Source organism: Cebus imitator, unplaced genomic scaffold (genome assembly GCF_001604975.1).
Source record: "Cebus imitator isolate Cc_AM_T3 unplaced genomic scaffold, Cebus_imitator-1.0 Scaffold104, whole genome shotgun sequence".
NCBI lineage: Eukaryota > Metazoa > Chordata > Mammalia > Primates > Cebidae > Cebus > Cebus imitator.
Window position 1 is genome coordinate 6208057 of NW_016107419.1, and position 22978 is coordinate 6231034.

General features: G+C 36.5%; 1 protein-coding gene and 1 pseudogene across 5 annotated transcripts in view; one reads left to right on the forward strand and one right to left on the reverse strand.

The window, feature by feature from the left end:
- The first annotated feature begins 1256 nt into the window (after positions 1–1256).
- On the forward strand, positions 1257–5457 carry LOC108310552 (annotated as a pseudogene).
- A 2572-nt stretch (positions 5458–8029) lies between these two features.
- The window catches only part of CCDC186 (coiled-coil domain containing 186), a 55057-nt gene continuing 40108 nt past the window's right edge, over positions 8030–22978 (reverse strand). For all 5 annotated transcript variants that reach the window (XM_017537639.2, XM_017537635.2, XM_017537636.2 and 2 more), the window contains 9 exons: positions 22127–22225; positions 21865–21951; positions 20940–21082; positions 17933–18188; positions 16871–17060; positions 15626–15706; positions 13196–13406; positions 11642–11861; positions 8030–11009 (listed from right to left, as the gene is read on the reverse strand). In XM_017537639.2, the coding sequence (XP_017393128.1) occupies positions 10926–11009; positions 11642–11861; positions 13196–13406; positions 15626–15706; positions 16871–17060; positions 17933–18188; positions 20940–21082; positions 21865–21951; positions 22127–22225 (1371 nt within the window). In that variant the 3' untranslated portion in view covers positions 8030–10925. The remainder of the gene's footprint in view (positions 11010–11641; positions 11862–13195; positions 13407–15625; positions 15707–16870; positions 17061–17932; positions 18189–20939; positions 21083–21864; positions 21952–22126; positions 22226–22978) is intronic.

Sequence of the window (22978 nt, forward strand, 5' to 3'; positions counted from 1 at the left end):
TTCCAGCTCCACAAATCCCTAGCAGTAAGCTCCAGGATAAATCACTTTGAGCCTCAGTTTCCTACCTCATAGTGTTGACTGAGCCTCACTCAAAGCAATTAATTAGTATTTGTTCCCTTTCCCTCCACTAATATGTTTCCTTTAAATTTATGTTATCATTTCGAAGGAAAAACCTTCTTAAAACATGAAAGTACTAGAGAGTATGCTGCATTTGATTTCTGATTAGAATAGCTGCTAAATACTAGTCTGCTTTCTAACTATAGCATTAAGTAGACTTGGAAACTGCAGAAGAGTGCCTCTGGGGACAAAATGTGTCCATGTATGATGATGGAGCTACTTTTCTTCCGCTGAGAACAGGTAACCAGAACCACTCGGGGCTTTGTCACTTCGTGGTGGGATGGATCAGGTAGACAGCTGCACCAGGAAGTGGGAACTATTCCCCCCAGACCCCACCTGCATTCGAACTTGGTCCTTACCCCACTCCACCCTCACAAAAAAACTAGTGAAGTCCCTGCTTTTCATTTCCACAGACTGCAATACTCTGTGCTGCATATTTATCTGTGAATGGGCATCTGAAAACAGGTTAACCTGGAAAAACGCTTTGGTATACTCTGAATAATTCGTAAGATGAACTGGTTCTTTAAAAAAAGTTCATAAAAGTCAACTTTAAATTACATAATACATAATTCCACAAAACCCCTGTATTCTCTTCACCATCCCTCCAACACACATACACACAGGGTTACCACAGCTAGGACTTCAGTGTGTATCTTTCCAGAATCCCCTTGTTAAAAAATACACACATACATGTTAAGCTGGTATATCTCTAGGTTGATTTATAATTATCAAGTATATTGTTATATAATAATATATATTTAATAATCTATTAATGTATAATATATATTATATAATATTAAAAAGGTACAAAGTGACATCAGGAATCGCCATGGAACATCCTCCATAAACACATTACATCAGCCCAAAGGCTGCCAGCTCCACTTCAGGCAGAATGCCTGCCATCCAACGCAAATGTAAGCTTGTCTGTAACATGGAGCGCTCCTGCCACCTCAGCTGACAAGGAATCTTGCTGAACTTGATTCCTTTTCTCTTTCATCTCTCACTCACCTGACTGACCTGGTAAATAAAAGCCCACCCCAACAGGACAATGGAGGAAACGCAGATACAGCCAAACCAGCTCTGGACAGTGAGAAGTGTTCTGCTTGTTGTTCGGGTAAGGCGTGTTTGTTCTGTGGGTCGGGTGGGCACAGAAAACATTCTCTCCTGCTCTATATCAAGTTGTTGCTGAAATGGGAACTGTACCGTACCTGTAGGTCGAGTATGATCTTTAAAAATCATCAGCAACATCTTGGACTTTGACATACAAGTTACTAGTATTAACCATTAAACTTCAGAGCACCTTTGTGAGACTGGATCATCCAATGTCTTGGAAGGCACCTGGTACTTCTGCTTCAACTTGTTTTTGAAAGTTGGTGCCTCAGAGCTTTGAAGGCATTTAATCATGTCAAAGAAAAACAGTGACAAGTGCTTTCAGGCAAGCACACGAATCCTTTGTTATTCATAAGCTGTGGCAAGTTCTTAAGATAGTATCCACTATTTATGAGAAAATTTATGAGTACTTAAGATATACTTAAGATAGTATCCACTATTTATGAGTATTCACTATTTCTACGAGACAGACTTTTGGAATTCCAATTAGAGACACCAGAAACACACCTTTTGCAGCCTGCTTGTCGCAGCAGGCTCTCCCCACAATCCCCTCCACCCTGGCCTCAAATTAACACAAAGCAAAACACAAAATCTAGGAACAAGCTAGTTCAGAGCCCAAAGAAGCCTACTCCTTTGGTATGGACACTTGGGGACCTACCTGGTTTCTGGAAGAGATGGCATCGATAGGAGCTCTAACAGGGAAAGAACGAAGACACAAAGTGATTCTCCCAGAGGTGGTTAGCCCCAGAGCGGCAGACCTAGAGCAAGGGCAGCAAGCTAGGGAACCAGGGGGTGTCTTCCCTAGTCAGATCCCAAAGGGGCCAGACTAAGAAAGTTTAGGTAGTGTGGCAAGTTTAACTGATGTTTCTTGGGACAAGCAAAGTGGGAAGATGCTGAAAACACTCTCCCCACATCCTTGGGCCTTTAGTAGCTAAAAACAAAAATACTACACAGTTAAACGGATGATGTGGATAGCCACTCTAGTATTTAATGTATTTCCTGAGTTACTGTAACTAGAAGTTAACTATGGACAAGCTTAGTTATTTCAGTGGATCTTAAACTTTCAACAGAACTTTTGACTGGGTTAGATGGTAGAGATTCTTTTGAATATAACATCCTGTTTGTTTTTATGGAGTGCAATTGGGACCAGATAGTCTGTCAAAAAGCCTGGTTGTTGGAAAAAGGCTGGAAATTCTTCAGAAATAAAATACTTCTTAAATATATGCTTCCCTTCATCTTGAATTTTTTTTTTTTGTTTGTTTTGTTTTAAATAAGCATGAAGTCTCTTAAATGTGAGTTAAGGAGCAACAGTGATGGAAGATGGCAGCCACCATAGGCTTGGGAGTAAAAAAGTCCCTTGCAGTTTCTGACTGCTAGGAGAACTTGAAGGTGGCCAGAAAAGAGGAGATGGCACAGTTAGCTGGGGTCTAGAAGATGACAAAGACATGTCACTTACAGGATGGACAGGGATGATGACTGGGCCTCCAAGAAAAATTTATGAAAACCAAATATCCAGCCTTAAAATAGAATGTGGACCTACATACCCAGAAGTGCCCCCTTTGTAAGATTTGTAATGACAATTAACATGGAGTTAATAATTCCAATGGAGTGGTGGGCCCAAGATCCATGTCAATGCTAGAAAAATGACAGAATTCATAAAGCATCAAAGTCATCCTGCAAGAGCTTCAGCGCCCAACAATATCTAAAGAAAATATGAAATTCCGTCAGCCTCCTGAAGGACAGTATTACAGCAATTAATCAAAAAGAAAAACCACGGGCCTTTCCCTTCCCTACAATTCAATTTAGGGAGTCTTCATTTTCCACAGTAGTAAATTTTCTAGATAGGTCTTGTAGACCTCAAAGAACTAGAAAGGAAGCTCCCATTCAAAGGAAATTTCTCTTAAGATACTAAATGATACTAATTTTTTGTCCATTTGAAATATGTAAGTTGTACTATGATAAAATATCCTGTCAAGTGTAACTACTGTCAACGTAGTTGAAATTCTGGGATCAAGAAAGTATATTTAAATTGATTTCCATCGTAACTGGTGGGGCACATTTAACTGTGAAAAAGACACATCGCACTATCACCTTTCTGTTGATTACATGGCCTGGGGGCTCTGCCTTCTCTCTTTACCCCCCACCCAGCTTCTACCCTCCCTGAAACAGCCCTCCACCCTGGGGGACTTGTTACTTTCTTACCCTAAATCTTCCTTTCTCTTGCAAACAAACCCACAGGCTACTGAAAGCAGGCTATTATGTTGGAAAACTTTCTTTACTACTTTTACATTTACTCTACAGATCTTGATTTCAGGGGATTCTTTCCTGTAGTTAACTCATTAAGTTACTTGGCATAATTTAAGTGTACCAGAACTGTTAGAGCAATGGGAACCAATGCCTTGTGATGTGAAATATTCCATCATACATACTAACTTGATTAAATTAATGCCATTTTAGTATCTTCTTGTTGAACAGAAGTAGATGTGAAGGTTTCAGGCGGCAGCCTGTGGAACTGCTGCTGGTTATGTGGGGTGCTTTGCCTGCCTCCCTGGTTTAAGTCTCAAATGATGACCCTTCCAAGCCATCATCCTGTCCCCATGCTCCTCCACTCCCACCTTTGACTGAAGCATGGATTATAACCCCTCCATTTCCCTCTGAGATTGGCTTTCAATGAGGAATTTAGGGCTTTCACCGTATCTTCTCTTCCCCAGCTTTACTGAGGGGTGCCTTTTCTTCTCTCCTCCTCAAGTTCCTTTTGGGCCATCACCACCCAACACTTTCCATGACCCTTTCTTGCTTTGGCCAGAAGCCATTAGGTAAGGCTGGAAAGTTTCCCTGACCTCCCTTGCTTAGTTTTGGAACCACACTTATTCGCTCTCCACTAGGCTGGAAAATGAATACTGGGTCCTCAGCCCTGCCACTTTCTGCTGTCATCATCAGCTAATGCATTGTTTTTAGCTCAGGTTTTGATAAAGAGAATTGACACCAAGGTTACTCAGACCTGCTAGCTCTCAGAGTTCTTGGTGGTTAAATTTGGAGAAAGGCCACATGAAGACACTCAGAAGCACACATGATCCCTCTGAATTTTTTTTTTTCTGTAATGATTTTGCTTTTAAAAATTGAAGAAGTTTTAAATAGGGCTGTCATTTGGTCATCCTTGCAATCCATTGGGGTCTAGTTTGGAATGTGACAGCTGGAACAAAACCTTGATCCGGTGCATATTTTGGGTTTGGTGTTGAGGTTGCTTCTGAAGATCCTCAGCAGGGATTAAGACCTCGGTGTGCACAGCAGACCCCTGAAACTGGCCGGCTTGCCCTCCCGGCAAATTGCTTTGTTTTTCCACTTCCTGTTCAGGTCCACTAAATGCTGAAATGTGGATGCATACAGAAATAAATGCAGTCCATGATGTACTAAAGTTTTGTTTTTTTTAATTTGGTATTTGTGTAAATCCACCTTTTGAAGCAGCAGCTATCAAGTCTGAAAAGCAATTATGTTTCCATTAATGTTTTTCTGGGGAAAAGTTAGTTCTAAGCATTTAACATCCTGTTAAGTGAAGTTTAGTATAACAGTATTCCATAAGCAGTCTTTTTTATTGTCTATTGCCAAATTTTAAGTGTACTTTAAAAAAAAAAATCTAAGTTAGAAATTAATAATTAACAGAGCATCTCTACAGGGGCAGAAATATCATGTCTGGTTACACTGTTCTCAGACAATCATTAAAACTTAGCATTAGCATTGGTTAATCACAGAGGAATACTCTCGACTTGCTGCTCCTCAAGGAGCAGGTACTCATTCTGCATTAACTTAAGCTGATTTTATTAAGAAAAAACACTTAGATATAAGTTCATCAGGATGGCCTTCCAATCTTATGCCTTCAGGTCATGCTGACCACATGAACGGTACTTTGATACAGTTAATTGCATACAAAGGAGCCACTAAAAGCCTCTGTTCATAATTATCACCTCCAGTTCAAGCCACTATTCTCCTGCTACGTGGACCTAAATCAAGAACCACAGTGAATATCTTTCCTCAATTTACCCTCTTTCCCTTTATCTTCCTTTCTCTTGCAAACAAATCCACAAGCTACTGAAAGCAGACTGTTAAGTATGTTGGAAAGCTTTCCTTACTAATTTTACACTTACTCTACAGATCTTGATTTCAGGAGATTCTTTACAATAGAGAACTCATTAAGTTATTTGGCATAATCTAAGTGTACCAGAACTGTTAGAGCAATGGGAACCAATGCCGTGTGATGTGAAGTGTTTCATAAATATTCACTTGATTAAATTAATGCCATTTTAGTGTCTTCTTATTGAAAATACTTACTTCTTTATTACTGAAGTCAGATTACATGACAAGTGAGTTCTATAATTTCATGGAAAATCTGAATACATCACCGGCTTATCAAATAAGAAATCTTCATGTATCTACAGGCCCAAAGTCTTTTGTAAAAGGCTGATATGGTCTGGCTCTGTGTCCCCACTCCAATCTCATCTTGAATTGCAATCCCCATAATCCTCATGTGTTGAGGGAGGGACATGGTAGGAGGTGATTGAATCATGGGGATGGTTTCCCTCATGCTGTTCTCATGGTAGTGGGTAAGTTCTCACAAGATCTCATGGTTTTATAAGTGTCTGCAAGTTCTTCCTCCCTCTTCTCTCTCTCGCCTGCACCATGTAAGACATGCCTGCTTCCCCTTCCTCCCTGATTGTAAGTTTCCTGAGGCCTCCCCAGCAATGCAGAACTGTGATTAATTAAACCTCTTTCCTTTATAGATTACTGAGTCTGGGGCAGTTCTTTATAGCAGTGTGAAAACCAATGCGTACAAAGGCCAAGTTTTGCTGGCCTTTTTAAAACACAAATTTAAAATACAACCTGGCACTCAACTTCATTTGCTTATTGTTCACTGACTTCCATTCATATTGATAAAATAAAGACAACTATAGAAAGCAAAAATTCCCAGTCTAGTTAAAAAAAGAAAACTGAAGCTAAAAATAAGCCTTGCCAACAGTCTTAAGAATCAGTCTGTTTAGTAAATGGTGTATGTAAACAGATAATTAAAGATGCCATTAAACTACAAGTTGGTAAACAGGCATTACCTATTTAATAAGTACAATATATACATAGAATCCTCTTGAAAAGCTTCATTTTATACAGAAATATATTTACAAAATGAACAATGTAATCAAAGATTATCTGTATAACACACACACACACACAGACACACACACAGACACACACACACACACACACACACACACACACAGACATATGTCCTCTGGAAGTTAAACAAGTTTCATCATTGCAGTCAAAATGGATAGCCACTTGCATTTTTAAAAAAGAATTCCATTCCAGAAGAAAAATACATCTTTAATATACAATTATATTTTTCATTTATTTTCCTGAAAATTCTCCATATTTAGATTATCTTTTCAATTATTTCTTTGTTCATCCTTGAAAAAGTTCAGGTTTCTAGTGCCACCAACAGGTGTTAGTTAAAAATGAACAATCTTCGTGTCAAAAAAAACTGCTTTTAAAAAAAAAGTTATCGAAAAATAGGCTACTGGAGTCAACATTCATAAAGCATAAATGACAATATGATTTATAAAAATATTTTCACCTGGGTAGCAGAATAACAACATTTACATTATTAAGGATTCTATTTTTTTTTTTCTTTTACTATCTTGGTTTAAATTTGCATGTAACAATTTGTAGAAAATAATATACTGCAAAAAAAATTTGGAAACATGTGTGACATGATTAATCTTTACGAGCACCAAATAGGCATTAATAATTTAATAAAATGGTTAAAAAAATCTAATGCCATTTTATGGTCTTTGGATTTTTCTTTTTTCTTAAATAATAAACATCAGGACCGGGCGCAGTGGCTCATGCCTGTAATCCCAGCACTTTGGGAGGCTGAGGCAGGCAGATCACAAGGTCAAGAGATCGAGACATCCTGGCCAATATGGTGAAACTCCCATCTCTATTAAAAAATACAAAAATTAGCTGGGCGTGGTGGTGCGCACCTTGTAGTACCATATACTCGGGAGGCTGAGGCAGGGGAAGTGCATGAACCCGGGAGGTGGAGGTTGCAGTGAGCCAAGATCATGCCACTGCACTCCAGCCTGGTGCCTGGCAACAGAGCAAGACTCTGTCTCAAAATAAAAATAAAAATAAACCCCAAATTGTGACAAAAGTTAGGAAATGTGCAGAACCACCAGGAAAACAATAATTTGCTCTCAGCGTACCTTTGAGAGGATTCTCCAAAGCCTCGTGTAAGAGTGAGATTTCCGGGCCACTTGCACAAGTAGATAAACCCTCTTCTCAGCCGAGTTACAAAGGGCTGAGGAGCCACAGAGGCCTAAGGCCTGCTCTGATTGTCTTCCAGCTATTTTCTTTCCTTTTTTTTTTTTAGACATGGTCTCACTCTGTTACCCAAGCTGGAGTATAGTGGCAATCACAGCTCACTGCAAGCCTCAACCTCCGAAGCTCAGATGATCCTCCCAACTCAGCCTCCTGGGTAGCTGGGACCACAGGCATGTACCACTGCATCTGGCTAATTTTTTGTATCTTTTGTAGACATGGGGTTTTGCCATGTTGCCCAGGCTGGTCTCAAACTCCTGGGCTCAAGCAATACTCCCACTTCGGCCTCCCAAAGTGCTGGTGTTACAGGTGTGAGCCACCACACCTGGCCCCAGCTATTTTCATTAGACCATAAGCTCCATGAGGATGGAAATGCCCTGTCTGGTCTGCTCATTAGTATAAACACAATACCCTGTATGGTACCAATACAATAGTGTAGGTTTTCAATAAATGTGTTTATTAAATAAATAAATAACATGTTGGTAGCCTGATAAAATTGAATTTCAAGCTACATTGCTTTAAATGGTTATGAAGATGGAAAGTAAAAACAAAAGCCACCATGAAAGTTCAAATTCAGTCTTCTGCCCAAATCTACCATTTCAAGATCCTTAAAAATGAACAGGCTAATAACGTCTGAAGTGGTATGGGGAAAACGGAATCACGGCAAGTATTCACTTTAAAATTAAAACTATTGAAGTGTATACATACATATACATACACAGAAAAAAATATTTCCAGCTCAAAGAAACCAAAATATTGCTAACTAACCAAAACAGCCTTTGATATGTACAATTAATAATGAACATATAAAACAAACCTCCCCCCCCACCAGGTCTCAGATTTATCCAGATCATTTTCCTTTTCCAGACACCCCATTCTTCTCACCATATATTTAGACAGGAGAAGGCCCTCTAAATCCTTACATCAGGAGCTGTCTGTGAATCAGTATAGAGATAGGTATCTCTGATCTATGTAGATTACTTTGCTCAGTCCTGATCCACATACAAAAGCACACAGTAGACACTGAAGAACAAAAGGAAACTAAAGCATTTTCTTCAAAAAATTTCCATAGTTTCTAAGATTTAAAGGCAAAAAGGTAATACAGTCAAAATATTGTTTGTAGATGGTAGCACAAATATTAATACTGGAATGTGCATTTTTGTTTAAACTGTATATATATTTTAAAGTGTACAGGCATATGACACTACGGATCTGATCACGATTTGGTCTCCATTATACATTTTGTGCCTTGGGGGAAAAAAACAAATATTGTAGTTTATGAACCTGTATCATAAGAAACTAGAAAAATTCAGTTACACTGCCTACTCAAAGTAGTCTTCAGGAGTATTAAGTAGTATGTCTAGAAACAAGTGGTAAAATAATTCAGATTTGATTGCACTTTCCCTTATTTTGATAAATTATTATTGGTAAAAAAACAGGACACATTATGTTAAGATTAATACTTTTTAGAACTATTCTAAAAATAAAACATCTTTGAACATATATTTTCATTTTAAAGTGAAAAGATACTGGTTTTGGGATAACATCTAACTCAATATATATGAAAAAAAATTCATTACATAATCTAATCCTTAGTAATTATCTTTTTAAACAATGCTAAGTTGATTTAAAAATGTTAAAACACATTAAAAGGATATTGCCACCATGAGCCCAACTTTTAGAGCCCATACAATTCTTCACAGGCTTTTAATCCATCATCTCAAAACTTAATTCCCTTAGTGGGAGAAAAAGGAAAGCAAAAATCCAAACCAAACAAGGCTTGCTGCAAGAGCCAAAGTATCTTACTATGGTAATGATCTGAAAATAATAAAATATGAAAAATCATACTCAGAAATTATAAGTGAGAAATAATAAGGGGTGAGAAAAAATTCAATGACATAGAAATATTGATACCATGGCAACACTTAAGTGTATTTCTTAAATATTGTAAAAAATCCAACAAGATAGAAAAATTTGGCTCTAAAATTAAGTTCCTTTGGTTACAAAGATATACTTATTTTAGGTATGTGTGAGGTCTTTTAAGAGACAGGGTCTTGTTCTGTTGCTCATGCTGGAGTGCAGTGGCATGACCATGGCTCACCTGTAGCCTTGACCTCCTGGGCTCAAGTGATCCTACCGCCTCAGCCTCCCAAGTAGCTGGAACTACAGGCATGGACCACCAAGCCTGGATAATTTTTTAAAATTTCTTTGTAGAGATGAGGGTCTTGCTGTGTTGCCAAGGCTGTTCTTAAACTCCTGGCCTCAAGTGATCCTCCTGCCTTGGCCTCCCAAAGTGGTGGGATTACAGGTGTGAGCTATCGCATCTGGCCGACTTTATGTTTCAAATAAATATATTGAAACATCACATTTGGGGGACCTGTATGGTCACTCCATTATAATGCATAAGTAATATATCAATGGCCAAGAATGGTGCTCCAATGAAATAGTTAATAGCGCCATATGCTGGTTTCTCTTAGAAAATGGTTCTTCATAAATATTTATCTTTACACAGTATCAGTAAAACTAAAGCATTTCAGTTTCAAAGAACTATTCATCTCTCTGTTCTAATGATTGAATCCATTTCACAATTTAAAATATAAGTAAATGCCACAGGAATTTTCTAAATTAATATATAATTTAAAATAACATTTTAAGTAATTAAAAACTTTAGAAATTCAGCCATTAACTCAAACAACCAGAATCTGAAAAAACATAACCCCAAGCAGATAAGAAAACCTGACAGAGGCAAACAATGCCTGTTCATTGCTAGTTACCAACAGCTAGCTTTCCTATCAAGTTCAGCTTTCATTAAAACTGAAATTAAAAGATTTAAGTTTTCATATGCATCCCTAAAACTCACTCAATGTTTTGCTGGAATGCAAAACAAAAATTTTTATCATTTTTTTTGGTTGTCTTGATGTTGGACAAATAGCATATTACTGATGCTTACCACCTGTCTTTTCATGAATAATTTTTAAAAGGCGAGTCATTTTTGACATCGTATGTTTTAAAGGGAAGAAATATGAGCAAAGGGTTTTATAAAAGCCCTTGTAATGTTCAACACTTCATATGAATATAAGCAAATTAAGTTGTTGAGATTCAATGACAGGCTGTTATATTGTACCATACAAAAACAAATTTCATTAAAGCTTTCAGTCTTACAATACATACAGCAATGCATTCATATTGTAAAAGGATACTTTTTTGTTCAGATGAAGCAAAACAAATTTTTACTGGCTGAAACATAAAGTGGAAGAGAGTTTCCAACAATAGTGGTCAGTGGCATCTACTCCTGTGTGGCTTTTGTCTGTTTACTGAGCAAGAGGCTTGTATTAGGTTTTCTTTGTCCTCTGTTCCAGTTCATGCTGGTGCTTAATAAGACGTTCTATTTCTGTTCCAAGTGTCTGCAGATTTTCCTTTAATGATTGGGGTGAGCGAAAAGAAAGAAAAACAAAATGGCTAAGTATAATAAATAAAACAATTCAGTTTGAACTATTTTTTGCCTAAATTTTGAAATTGAAAGAGTGGTTAGTCCTAAATGCTATGTCAGATAAACCTGGGACACAGCAGTTTTCAGTAAAGTATTCCCGTCTATTAATTTTTAATGAATAAAATGATTACTATTATTGATTTAAAAATTATTTTTAGATTCATTACTAATTTTCAAGGCCCACCCACAGCAAAAAAAAAATAGTTGGGTCAGAAAAAAAAAAAAAAAAAAAAAAAAAAAAAGCTGGAAAATAAATCAGAAATGCCATAATCTTAAAATATTATTTCAGAAATTAAAACTAATTATATGTCAAAGCCCATCCAATGCAAATTAATGACTCATCTTAGTGTCTATCAAATAGCAAAATTAATTTTTGCTATTTCCTCACTAATATAAAAAACTATACTTTTCAAAAAGAGGAAATCATGAAACTTCTCTCTGGGTAGAATGACCGCCTTGCATTACAGAAATAGCCCATCTAATTGCTAGATCAGACTATGAAACAGGCACTGTTTTGCTATGTTTACTGGTTGGTAAATGAATGAGAAATACAAATACCTTCAAAGTAATATTTTTTAGTAATGTATCCTCCAAAACAGCCTGTAATTTTCGGTTGATCTCCAAAGACAGCTCCAATGTTAATCCACTGTCAGCTGGATGGGATGTATATAAAGATGCCATGATGCCACCCCGTCTACTTAAATGAACTTTGTTAAAATCAGATGCCTCTGAAGAAAGTGTGCCTGATTCTTCCCGTAAAATATAACTTTGAATTATTCTGCAAAACAAAATGATAGTATCAGTTGTGCACTTGAAGAATTAAAAAGGAATTTGCAAAAGTCAACTAACTAATCATGAAGACAAGTATAAAATAAGTATTAGGTTAATAACCTAACTATATTAGAAAAGAATTCTCCTTTTCTAATATGGTTTCTTAAACTACCTCATTTTTGTTCTATTGTAGCATTCAGAGTAAAGACACATAAACATTGCTTTTCTATCTCTTTCCTTATTAATCAAAATTTGAGCTTTTTTGTTTTTGTTTTTAAAGAGACAAGGTCTCCTTCTGTCACCCAGGCTGGAGTGCAGTGGCACAAACATAGCTCACTGCAGCCTCCACTGCATGGGCTCAATCAAACCTCCTGCCTCAGCGTTCCGAGCAGCTAGAACCACAGATGTGTACCACCATGCCTGAATAATTTTTTTTTTGAAATGGGGTCTTGCTATGTTGCTTAGGCTGGTTGACCTGGCCTCAAGCAATCCTCCTGCCTTGGCCTCCCAAAGTGCTGGGATTATAGGTGTAAGCCACCATACCTGGCTGAGCAATTTCTTTATTGTTCCAATTTCTGTTAATATTTTGTTTTCTATTATTAGACTTAGAACTTGCTGTATTTTATTCTTTTTCTTTTAATAGTCACAAACAAACTTTCCTATAAGTCTAAAGTTATTTCAAAATAAAAATTAAAAAGTTACTGAAAAAGGCCTACAATATAAAAACACTTTTATTTACATAAACACAGTATTTGTGAGAGGAATGTGGTGCAGCACATTCCCCAGAGTTTGGATCTCTAGCTCTAGGTCTGCCACTCAGGGGATGAATGGTGACCCTGGAACATTTAGTGATTTGACCTGAGCCTCAGTTATCTGCAAAATTAGAGAACTCACTCATTGAGTGGTTGTAAGGAATCAATGAGATATTGCTAAGCCACAGGCACAGTGCCTTGTACTACTAGGTGCTCAATAAATTATCCCACTATGCCCTAACCAACAGGAAAAAAAATGCACAACTCCATTATTTCTCTTAGAACCACAGTCATAAAAATAAAAAGCTAAGTAAAGCATTATCTTTTTAAAATCTAAAGTTGTTTAAGTTATCTTAAAAATATTAACATCAACTGAACTCTCTATCACCTTTCCTTAAAGACTTGTGTTTTATTTCATCTTAGTATTCCCAAAACCTAGAACATAATAGGTAATCATAAAAGACTGGGAATTGAATAACTACAATTATTTTTTGAAAGATAGGCTCTTGATATGACTAATTTTGAAAACAGTAACTTTGCCATATAAGTAATGGTATTTTGAAGATTACGCTACCATAATAATACATACTTTGTTTTTTTCCTAATTTCTTCCACCAGTTGTTTGATGTGGTCCTCCATAAATTCTATCTTTTCATTTTTCCGGGCATGTGCTTTTTGCAGCCTAACTATCCTCTCAATCAACATGGCCTTATCTACTTGTGGAAAGTTATCCACAGCTACTGAGGACCCAGTATTTTCTGGAGATCGATCTTCCGCACTGCTTCGAGCATTCAGGGACCCTGAAGACAAAAAAATCAGTTTAGATACTGTGCTTAATCTAACGTCATCTCTCATCTATTATTTATTCCAGCATCATCTTCAAATATTCACTCTAACAGAGTTGGACACAGAAGACAACACAGGTCATACCTAGCCTCGGTTCTTCTTTCCGAATATACTGGCGACAGAGGTACCAACAGGTGTATACTGTATTTCTCAGGAAGTGGTAACAGAGAAACAAGGATCTCAAAAAGAATAACAAGTCTAAAGTGAAACTAAAATTAAACTATAATAGAACAAAGCAGAGAGGAGGAGGAAGGGAGGAGAGGAACAGAAGTATGAGAGGAGACAGAAAAAGAGAGGTTACAATATAGTGGGTTTAGCTCTGAGGCCAACCTGCCTAAGTTCAAATACTACTCCACTTACTGGCTATATGACTTTGGACAAGGTATTTAATTTTCTGTGCCTTGGTTATGTCATCTTAAAATGGCAATAATGACATTATTTACCTGACAAGATTGTTATCCTCATTTAAATGAATATATGTGATGTGCTTAGAAAAAGGCATATAGTAAGCATTATGTAGTGTTGGGTATTACTTTTACCAATATAAATGAGAATTTGATCCTCCTTACCCTACAAAGATTAGTTTTTTTACAATCCCATTTTATAGCTTTAGGTAATATATCTTACCTAATGTTATATAACAAATAAATGGCAGAGCTGGGATCTAAATACTTATCTATAATTTCAAATCCATATTCTTTCTACTACACATTTTTTCCCACTACTGTAACAGCTGATGATGGTTTTCTCCTAACGTGCAACCTCTGGGAGTAATACAGTGTAGTAGCAAGCAAGGACTTGAGTCCGAGTTCTCATTGTGGATTTTGGGTGAATCATGTACCCTCTCTGAATCTTGGTTTCCTCATCTGTTAAATGAGAATTATAATACCTACCTCACATGACTTTTCTGCAGAATAAATGGTATGTTTAAAGTGCTTAGCATGGTTCTTGGCATTCCAAAAAAGACACAAACACTGATATTTTGCTAATTGTCATTTTCACAATGGTATCAATCATAATTTTATAGATTCTGTTCATTTTTACTTTAGAACACAGGCACATCTATCACGAGAAAAACTAAAAGATTTAAAAATATATACATGTGAATATACATGTACAAATCTGATACACAATGGTAACACCTTCATTGGTTCTTGGGTGTTAAAAAGAGAGATTACTGTACACCAAATCTCTCTGTATGAATTAATATAAATTTGAATTTTAAAAAATGAAAGAGTAGGTTGTTGCACAGAATAAAGCAGCATCAGGCTAGAAAAAGGAAGGGGCTGGCCGCAGTGGCTCACACCTGTAATCCCAGAACTCTAGGAAGCCAAAGTGGGAGGATCACTTGAAGCCAGGAATTCGAGATCAGCCTGGGCAACTTAGTGAGATCTCATCTACACACACACACACACACACAAATAAATATTAGCCAGGCATGGTGTCATCTACACACACACACGCACACACGCACACACGCGCGCGCACACACACACACACACACACACACACACACTAGCCAGGCACGGTGGCATGTGTCTATAGTCCCAGCTACTTGAGAGGCTGAGGTGGGAAGATTATGGCTGAGGCTGCAGTGAGCCAAAGTCACACTACTGCACTCCAGCCTGGGTGCCAGAGTCAGGACCCTGTCTCTAAAGAAAAAAAAAAAAGTAGGGAGACAGATCACATGACAAACCTGAAATCCTGGGTAATGAATAGAACTTAAATATTTAACCAGAAATATTTTTTACAATTATATATAACCACTATTTTTTATACTTCAAAATGAAACAAAGCATATCAATACTTTTTGAAATAAAAATGCTATTTATTTATTTTTTGAAGACAGAGTCTTGCTCTGTTGCCCAGGCTGGAGTGCAATGGTGTGATCTCAGCTCACTGCAACCTCCAGCTCCAAGCAATTCTCATGCCTCAGCCTCCTGAGTAGCTGGGATTACAGGTGTCAGCCACCACACCCAGCTAATTTTTGTATTTTTAGTAGAGATGGGGTTTCTCCATGTTGGCCAGGCTCGAACTTCTGACCTCAGGTGATCCACTCATCTCAGCCTCCCAAAGTGCTTGGATTACAGGCATGAGCCACCGAGCCCAGCCAAACACACTATTTATTTTTATATCAATCATGAAATAACAACTAGAGTCACTAGTTTTTTACCTGATGAACTGGAACGACTTCCCATGCTGCTGACTTCTTTATCATAGCTTCCATTCTCAATCTGATCTAACTTTCTTCGTGCTGTAGGAAAAAGAAGTGGATTATTCCTCACAATTATTAGGACCTTTTGCTCCCACCATCTCTGACTTTAATTGCTAAAATCACTGAGGCAAAATGGCATAGACAAGAGAAAGTTGCTGAATACATACTTTAGGCAGAGGGCTGTGTCATTCATATAAAATGTCATTTGAAAATGTACAAGTACAAAATATACAGAAACAACATTATAACTGACACTGGCATCACTTAATTACAGTGGAGTTAACTTTTTAAAGTATTGAAAGATTTAGAAGTTCCTAACAGTACCAGAAATTTCCTCCAAATTTCCCTTCAATTACATCTATACTTATATGGCAAATATCTGAATATATTCCTATTAAGTAAATGCTAAGTCCCTTTTAGCTTATTACTATCTTTCACTCTATTTTAACACAAAGAAAGCAATGGGAAATAGGAGAGAATAGGAGGTTGAAATACATGTCTTATTTTTGTATCCCAAGCATATAGCACAGACACCCAACAATTGTATGAATTTTTAACTGAAAGAAATCTGGGATCTAGTTCTAGTAGTCAGTTGTGTTTGGGTAATTTATAACTTTTTGGGGTCTGTTTCCTGAGACCCAGATGAAGAGTTAAGTCACAACAATTTCCAAGTCAGAGGATGCATCTGGATTATCTGCACCCTAGATGCCAGTAGCCTAGATGCAGCACAAAAGAAATCACAGACATGTGAAAGAGAAGACATCAGAACTGCTGTATGTATTCATATCTAAAGATAAGGTTCTAAAATTTCTATTTTTCATGTTTTCTAATATATATAAAAGAGTAAAGTATGTTTAATTTATGAATAAACATATGTACATTGGAGAACAAATGCCTAAGCACTTTTTACTGACAGGAGTATGTGATCAAAAGTTTACATACTAACGCCCCTAACATTGCTTTCCCAATTCTCATGTTTTGTGATTCAGTGAATAAATGTCCTTTAGCATACAAGATATTTTTAGTATAAAAGACTATTCACATAATTCAAGAAGTTTAGCAATTTGATTTACTAATATTAATAAAGAGAACAGACAGCCTCAATCAATGTGGTAGAACCATAAAATATATTTTTTTCCTAATAAAATCCTTAATGATCAAAAGAAAACACATTCACGGTCTAAGTGTGGAAGAATTTTATACCTTGCTGAAGTTGTTTGGTAAGATCCTTGATACTAGAGGCATGTTTACGTCTTTGAGTTACTAACTCATCTTTTAATTCTTCTACCTGGGTACTCAATGCTTTCACTTCTGTTTGCCTACAAGTGAGTTCAGCTTGCAGAGTTTGGACTTCCTCTTTTCGCAGTTCTTCCTCTTTAAACAACCTACTTTCCTGAATAGTAAGCAAAACAAAAACCACCAATTTGAGTATGTTTGTTTCCATTAATGCTCACAGTTTATAACCTTAAAAATCTAAGGTTCTTGATAGTGGAGATTCTTCTATTATTATTCCTTGCCAGGTTTCGTTTACTTGAGCTTTTCAAAACTCTCATATAGCAAGGCAGAGGCATACAATAACGAGCATGTCATTCTATATGTACCAAACAACATGTGATACAGGTTGCTGAAGTTTTGGACTAAAGTCTCAAATCATTTTTATAAGTAACTTGAAGACACTCTCATAAATTATAAAAACATAAAGTACCCTTTAAAAAATATATAATGATCCTAGTTAGGACGGACACAAAGCAGTTTTCTCATTTTCAAAAGTAAAATATTAAATATTCTTCATAATCATTTTAGGAAGAAATTTTATTACAAATTATAACAGTTGAGGAAAAACTGACATTTCTTTTTTTTTTTTTTTTTCTAAGAAAAAGTCTTACTCTGTCACCCAGGCTGGAGTGCAGTGGCCCGATCTCAGCTCACTGCAACCTCTGCCTCCCAGGTTCAAGCGATTCTTGTGCCTCAGCCTCCCGAGTAGCTAGTATTATAGACGCCCACCACCACGCCCAGCTAATTTTTGTATTTTTAGTAGAGACGGTGTTTCACTATGTTGGCCAGGCTGGTCTCAAACTCCTGACCTCATGTGATCCACCAACCTCGGTCTCCCAAAAAAACCCCTGAGATTTCTTATAGCAGTGGAAACCGTCAGAAAGTTGGTACCAAGAAAAGAGCTTAGTTCAACTACCACTACTTTTGTACTGTTAGGGAAATTTAATTTGTGTTTCCTGTTATTTTAAAGAAATGTAAATTTATACTTACCAAATTAATATTTGTCTGTTTCATTTGTTCACACTGGCTTTGTAATTGACTTTCACTACAGGAAAGTTTATCAAATTGTGACTGCAAAGAATTAGATTCAGACTGAAGCTGTGCATTCTTACTAGTAAGCCTTTCTGTAAACAATAGTAGTTCAGATTCTCTTCTCCTACTGCCTTCAATGTCTTTTTGCAGGTCATTAATCAAAGAATTAAGACTTTCCACTTCTTCCTTCAAATTTTCAATTTCTTGTTTATCTCTAAAAAACAAAGTTTATATTTAGGAAAAAAAAATAAACCATTAAAAGACATTACATTAATGGCTGGGGAATTTTCATCTAGTCAAATGCTTAATAAAGGTACTTCTATTTGTTCATCCAAATATTTATAAATGCCTAATATATGCCAGGAACTAAGAGCCAGAAAGAAAAGTGAGCAAGACCAACATGGGCTCTGCTTTCAAAGAGCTTTTAGTCAAGTGGGGAAACTATATGACTGTAAAAAAACTTTTTTTGATGATAAAAGCACAGAGTGGGTTTGCCTAAACTAGTGTAAGTGATGCTCAAACCAATACTTAAAGCAGGAGTCAGCAATCTTTTCCTTTAAAAGATCAGATAGGGAATAAGCTTGGCTTCTGGTTCACATGGTTTTGCTGCAACTGTTCCACTCTGTCAATATACAATGAAAGCTGCCACAGACACTACATGAATGAGTGCGGATGTGTTCCAAAAAAATTTCATTTACTAAAAGAGGCCACGGTGGGCTAGATTTGGTTTGTAAGCCATGGTTTGTTGATCCCTCACCTAAAGGCAAAGGCGGAGTTACTGGAGAATAAAATATGCTCCAGGTAAAGGGAACAGTATGTGCTAAAAGCTGGGAAGGGAATAAGAGGACTTCTTGTTGGTCTTAACAGATGTTCAATATTGATGAAGAGAACTGTACTATATCCCTAGCACTTCACACACAGTTTGGCACATAGGAAACAATCCATTAACATCTGTTAAACAGCTATAGCTGAAATACAAGGGTGAAAAATGGAAGGCATAGAAGCAGCAAGGGACAGGTCACTAATCTAACAAGTCATGCTAAGGCACTGGAACTCACTAGACAATCTCTGAGGCAGTGGGAAATCAATGAACAGTTTTAAGATTTCCTTTTTAAAAAGGATTATGCTAACCATAGTTTGGAAAATAGAGAGGATATAAGCAGAAAAAGCAGTTTACAAACGGTGGCAGTTTTCCAGGTGAGAACTGGTAATAGCTTGGACTATGGAAGTAGTAGCAGGAATGTAAAAAGTAAATGGACTTGATAGATGTTATAGACTTAGCAACACTCGTACTTTGTGACTGGTTAGATGTGTGAGGGGAAGGAAGGAAGAGCCAAAGATGGCCCCCAGCCTGCTGGGCTGGACAGTCACATGGCTGCTGCACTCATCATTCATCCTAGGAACGTGTGAGGAGAAGCATATTTACGAGCAGGACACAGAAACCGATTTTGGACATGCCGAAGTTTGAGGTATCTTTGATACTTGTGCCTGGAGCTTAGTGAAAAGGACTAAAGATAATGATGTGAAAGTCCTGCAGCATACTCTAAAAAATTGCTGGGATCACCCAAAGTTACAATAAAATTAGAACAAGAGGACTTTATGACAGAAAGAGGAGCCTGCCAAGGAGACTAAGAGGGAGTTGCCAAAAAGGTGAGAGGAACATCAGTACATTATGGAAATGAAGCCAAAGGAACAAGCATATCAAGAAAGACAAATGAATTCAACAGTGCTAAAAGATAATAAAAATTCAAGCAAGGGTGGGTCTGAGATGTATCTACCATATGCGGAGAGGCATTAGTAATTTTCAATAACATGTTTGGTAGAAGTTAGAATGAAGTGGAGAGACACAGAACATATGAAGTGAGGAAATGGAGAATGAATACAAAAAATTCTATAAAGCCTGGCTGTGAACAAAAGGAGAAATACAAGCTGGCAGGGAAAAGCCATAGGAGTTTTGATATTTTTAAAAGACATTATGTTCAAATGTAGAAAGAAAAAGAGAGTAGAGAAATAAGAGATAAAGGATAAAGAAGAATAATCAAGACAGAACCCAAGAAGGCAGAAGAGATGAAATCCACAGAAGAAGCAGAAAGACTAATTTGATTCAGAGAGGAGTTTCTTCCATGATAACAAGATTGTTTCTTCCATGATAACAACAGAAAATATGGCTGCAGATGCAGGCAGTTCATGGACTGATGGCAAAAAGTTGATAGAACCGTCACCTGACAGCTCCCATTTTTTTCTGTGAAGAAGTAATCACCTGCCAAGAGTGCATAGAAAGGTAAGAGGAAAAACTGAAGTGTGAAGAAAGTGGTAGTGTTTAAGATGCTACAAAGATGGTGGAGAAGCCTCTGACCAAGGATATACGGCAAGATTAGGTGCATTAATATTCCCAGTTGAGGTTAGTGACCATGAATTTATTAGCAGAATCAATATGGATGATGGTAAACATTTATTTAGCAACACTCAGCAGCTTAGTTAACAGTAAGCTGTGGAAAAGAAGATAATCTGGCTTCAAACTGAATCCAGGTTCTGTCAGGTAATGTCACAAGTGGAATCTACTCAACTGGTTTTAGAAGGAACCAAGGAATAATGTCAGCTCTGGACCTCAAGCTATACACATGCAAAGATCTAGAGCTAAATTTCCCTTTTAGAAGAAAAAGTAAACACTGTACATAAGTAACAGAATTTGAAGCTAAGAAATGGATAAGAAGCTCAATAAACCTATTCTGTCTTATAAATTGCCACTACCAATGTTTAAGGAATATAAACTTTGATTTTTAAAAGCCATGATGGGAATTCAAAGATAATCCAAAGAAGTTCAAATAAAGCGAAAAAAATTTTAAAATTTCAGCTATTAAAATTGTAAAAATTGTTCTTGTTTAATGCAATAATTGCATTTGAAAACCTTGAAACAGAATTTAAAAGCTTGTTTATTAAAACAAACAGAAGTTATTCATTTTACCTTTGAATCTGCTCCTGTAGCTGATCTACAATTTTCACTTTGTCTAATAAATTCTGAATTTCAGCTTTTTGGCGATTAATAATTTCCTTGTATTTTGATAATTCATCTTCTGTTCTTAAACGTTCATCTTCTAGACATTTCACCTATCAAATGATCGTAATCAAGTTACAAACCATGTCTTTTTGTTCCTTATAAACTATTTTATATATATAGTGGTTACATATTAATAATGTAAAAATTCTAAAGCAGCATTAATGTAAGAAAATATAATGCAAAGCTTACAGCCTTAGGTTTTAGTCACAGATTTCTTGTGATTCAGTCATGGGTGTTTTAGCACATCATTTCATTTTTTACTGAATCACCATCTCCTCATCTGAAAAGGAAGAATATATCTTCTCTACCTCAAAAAACTGGCATGAAGAACAAATAGGATGTATCAAAAACAATTTAAAATTACTAAGTGATCTCAAATTCAGGGTGGTTAAAGGAGTATTTCTAAATAAATGAATAATACACATTCATATTCACATTAGAAGAGATACTAATCTTACAATAAAGGCTATAAACACTGAAGAGGACTTAATAGATTATTGGACATTAAAACTGTATCCATTTATTAAATATATCCAGGAAAAACACAGCCTTCCTATTATCTTCTGACATAGTTCTAAGGTCCAACCGTCTTTCCAATTGACTTGTTGATGAGACTGTTTTTAGATGAGAGGCCCAAGGATAAGTTATAGATAACAGCAATGTGCTGTGAAATAGAAATGTTTGGCAAACAATTTAAAGGGACTAACATTGAAGACATTTACCTTTCAACAAAAGAAGTCGCTAGGAAATTGCTATTCTACTCTACTCCGAGTTCTTTTATTATGGAACATTTCTATATTGATCCTGGATTCATAACTAAGGATTGAATTACCTTTGTTCTCAGTGTTCGTAACTCATCCATACCCTCCTTAAATGTTCTCTTCAGATCTTCTAGCTCCTTTATTTTGGCATGATGCATCTTTAAAAAAAGTTTAAAAGAAACAGCAAATCATAATGTGCTAAACTAGATCTAAGATTTATTGCCTGCTCCTTCCAAAAGGCCTTAAAAGCAGATGGCAATAAGTTCTCACTATTTCTCTTTCTGTACTTATTATGCAACTTAGGATATATAAAGAGCAAAACTACTCACTCACCTCTAGCTGGTCAGATTTTTCTTGCATTTGTTTTTCAAGTTCTCCTTTTGTGACTCTAAGCTTTGCATCAAGCTCATTTGATTTAATTTCTTCTGACTCCTAGTGGAAAGAAAAAGAAAAAAGTGTGACAATTTTTAACCCATTTCCTATTTGCCCTGAGAATACTCTTGTCTCTAATCCTAATGTAACACCATATACATTTCTGTTACATTAGGATAAGAGAAAAGTTCTGTTTAGAATAACTCTAAGAATAGTTTTTCTATTTTATCTTCACACTGAAAATCAGTAAGATTTGTTTCAGCCTCAAAAAGTGTGTTTATGTAAAATTAAATTAGCGCTGGCAGCAAGCTGCACTTTTTTCCTAAATAGCAAAAGGGTTAAAGTTTTATACTTTGAAAAGAAGGTATTGCAGTTAGGTTTACTAATTGTGAAATACACAGTTTATGGACCTAAAATTGAACACTGCATCAAAAGACTTTAAATATATCAATTTTGCATAAACATAATAGCTTTTTTTAAGTTATACATTTCCTTGCACTCTTCATTCTTCTGACATTTTCTAGGGTTTTTATTTGTTTGAAAACTTCTCTTATAAAATCCATTTAAGTTGCAGGTACTTTAACGTTGGAAATAACCTGCATTTTATTTAACGGTCTGTCCAACAAAGTACATTCTATATGCAGATGCAGAATACTGCACATATAGAAATTTAATGAAACAATAGAACTGGCTCACGTGGAATCCCAGCACTTCGGGAGGCCAAGGAGGCAAATCACAAGGTGAGGAGTTTGAGACCAGCCTGGCCAACATAGTGAAGCCCCGTCTCTACTAAAAATACAAAAATTAGCCATG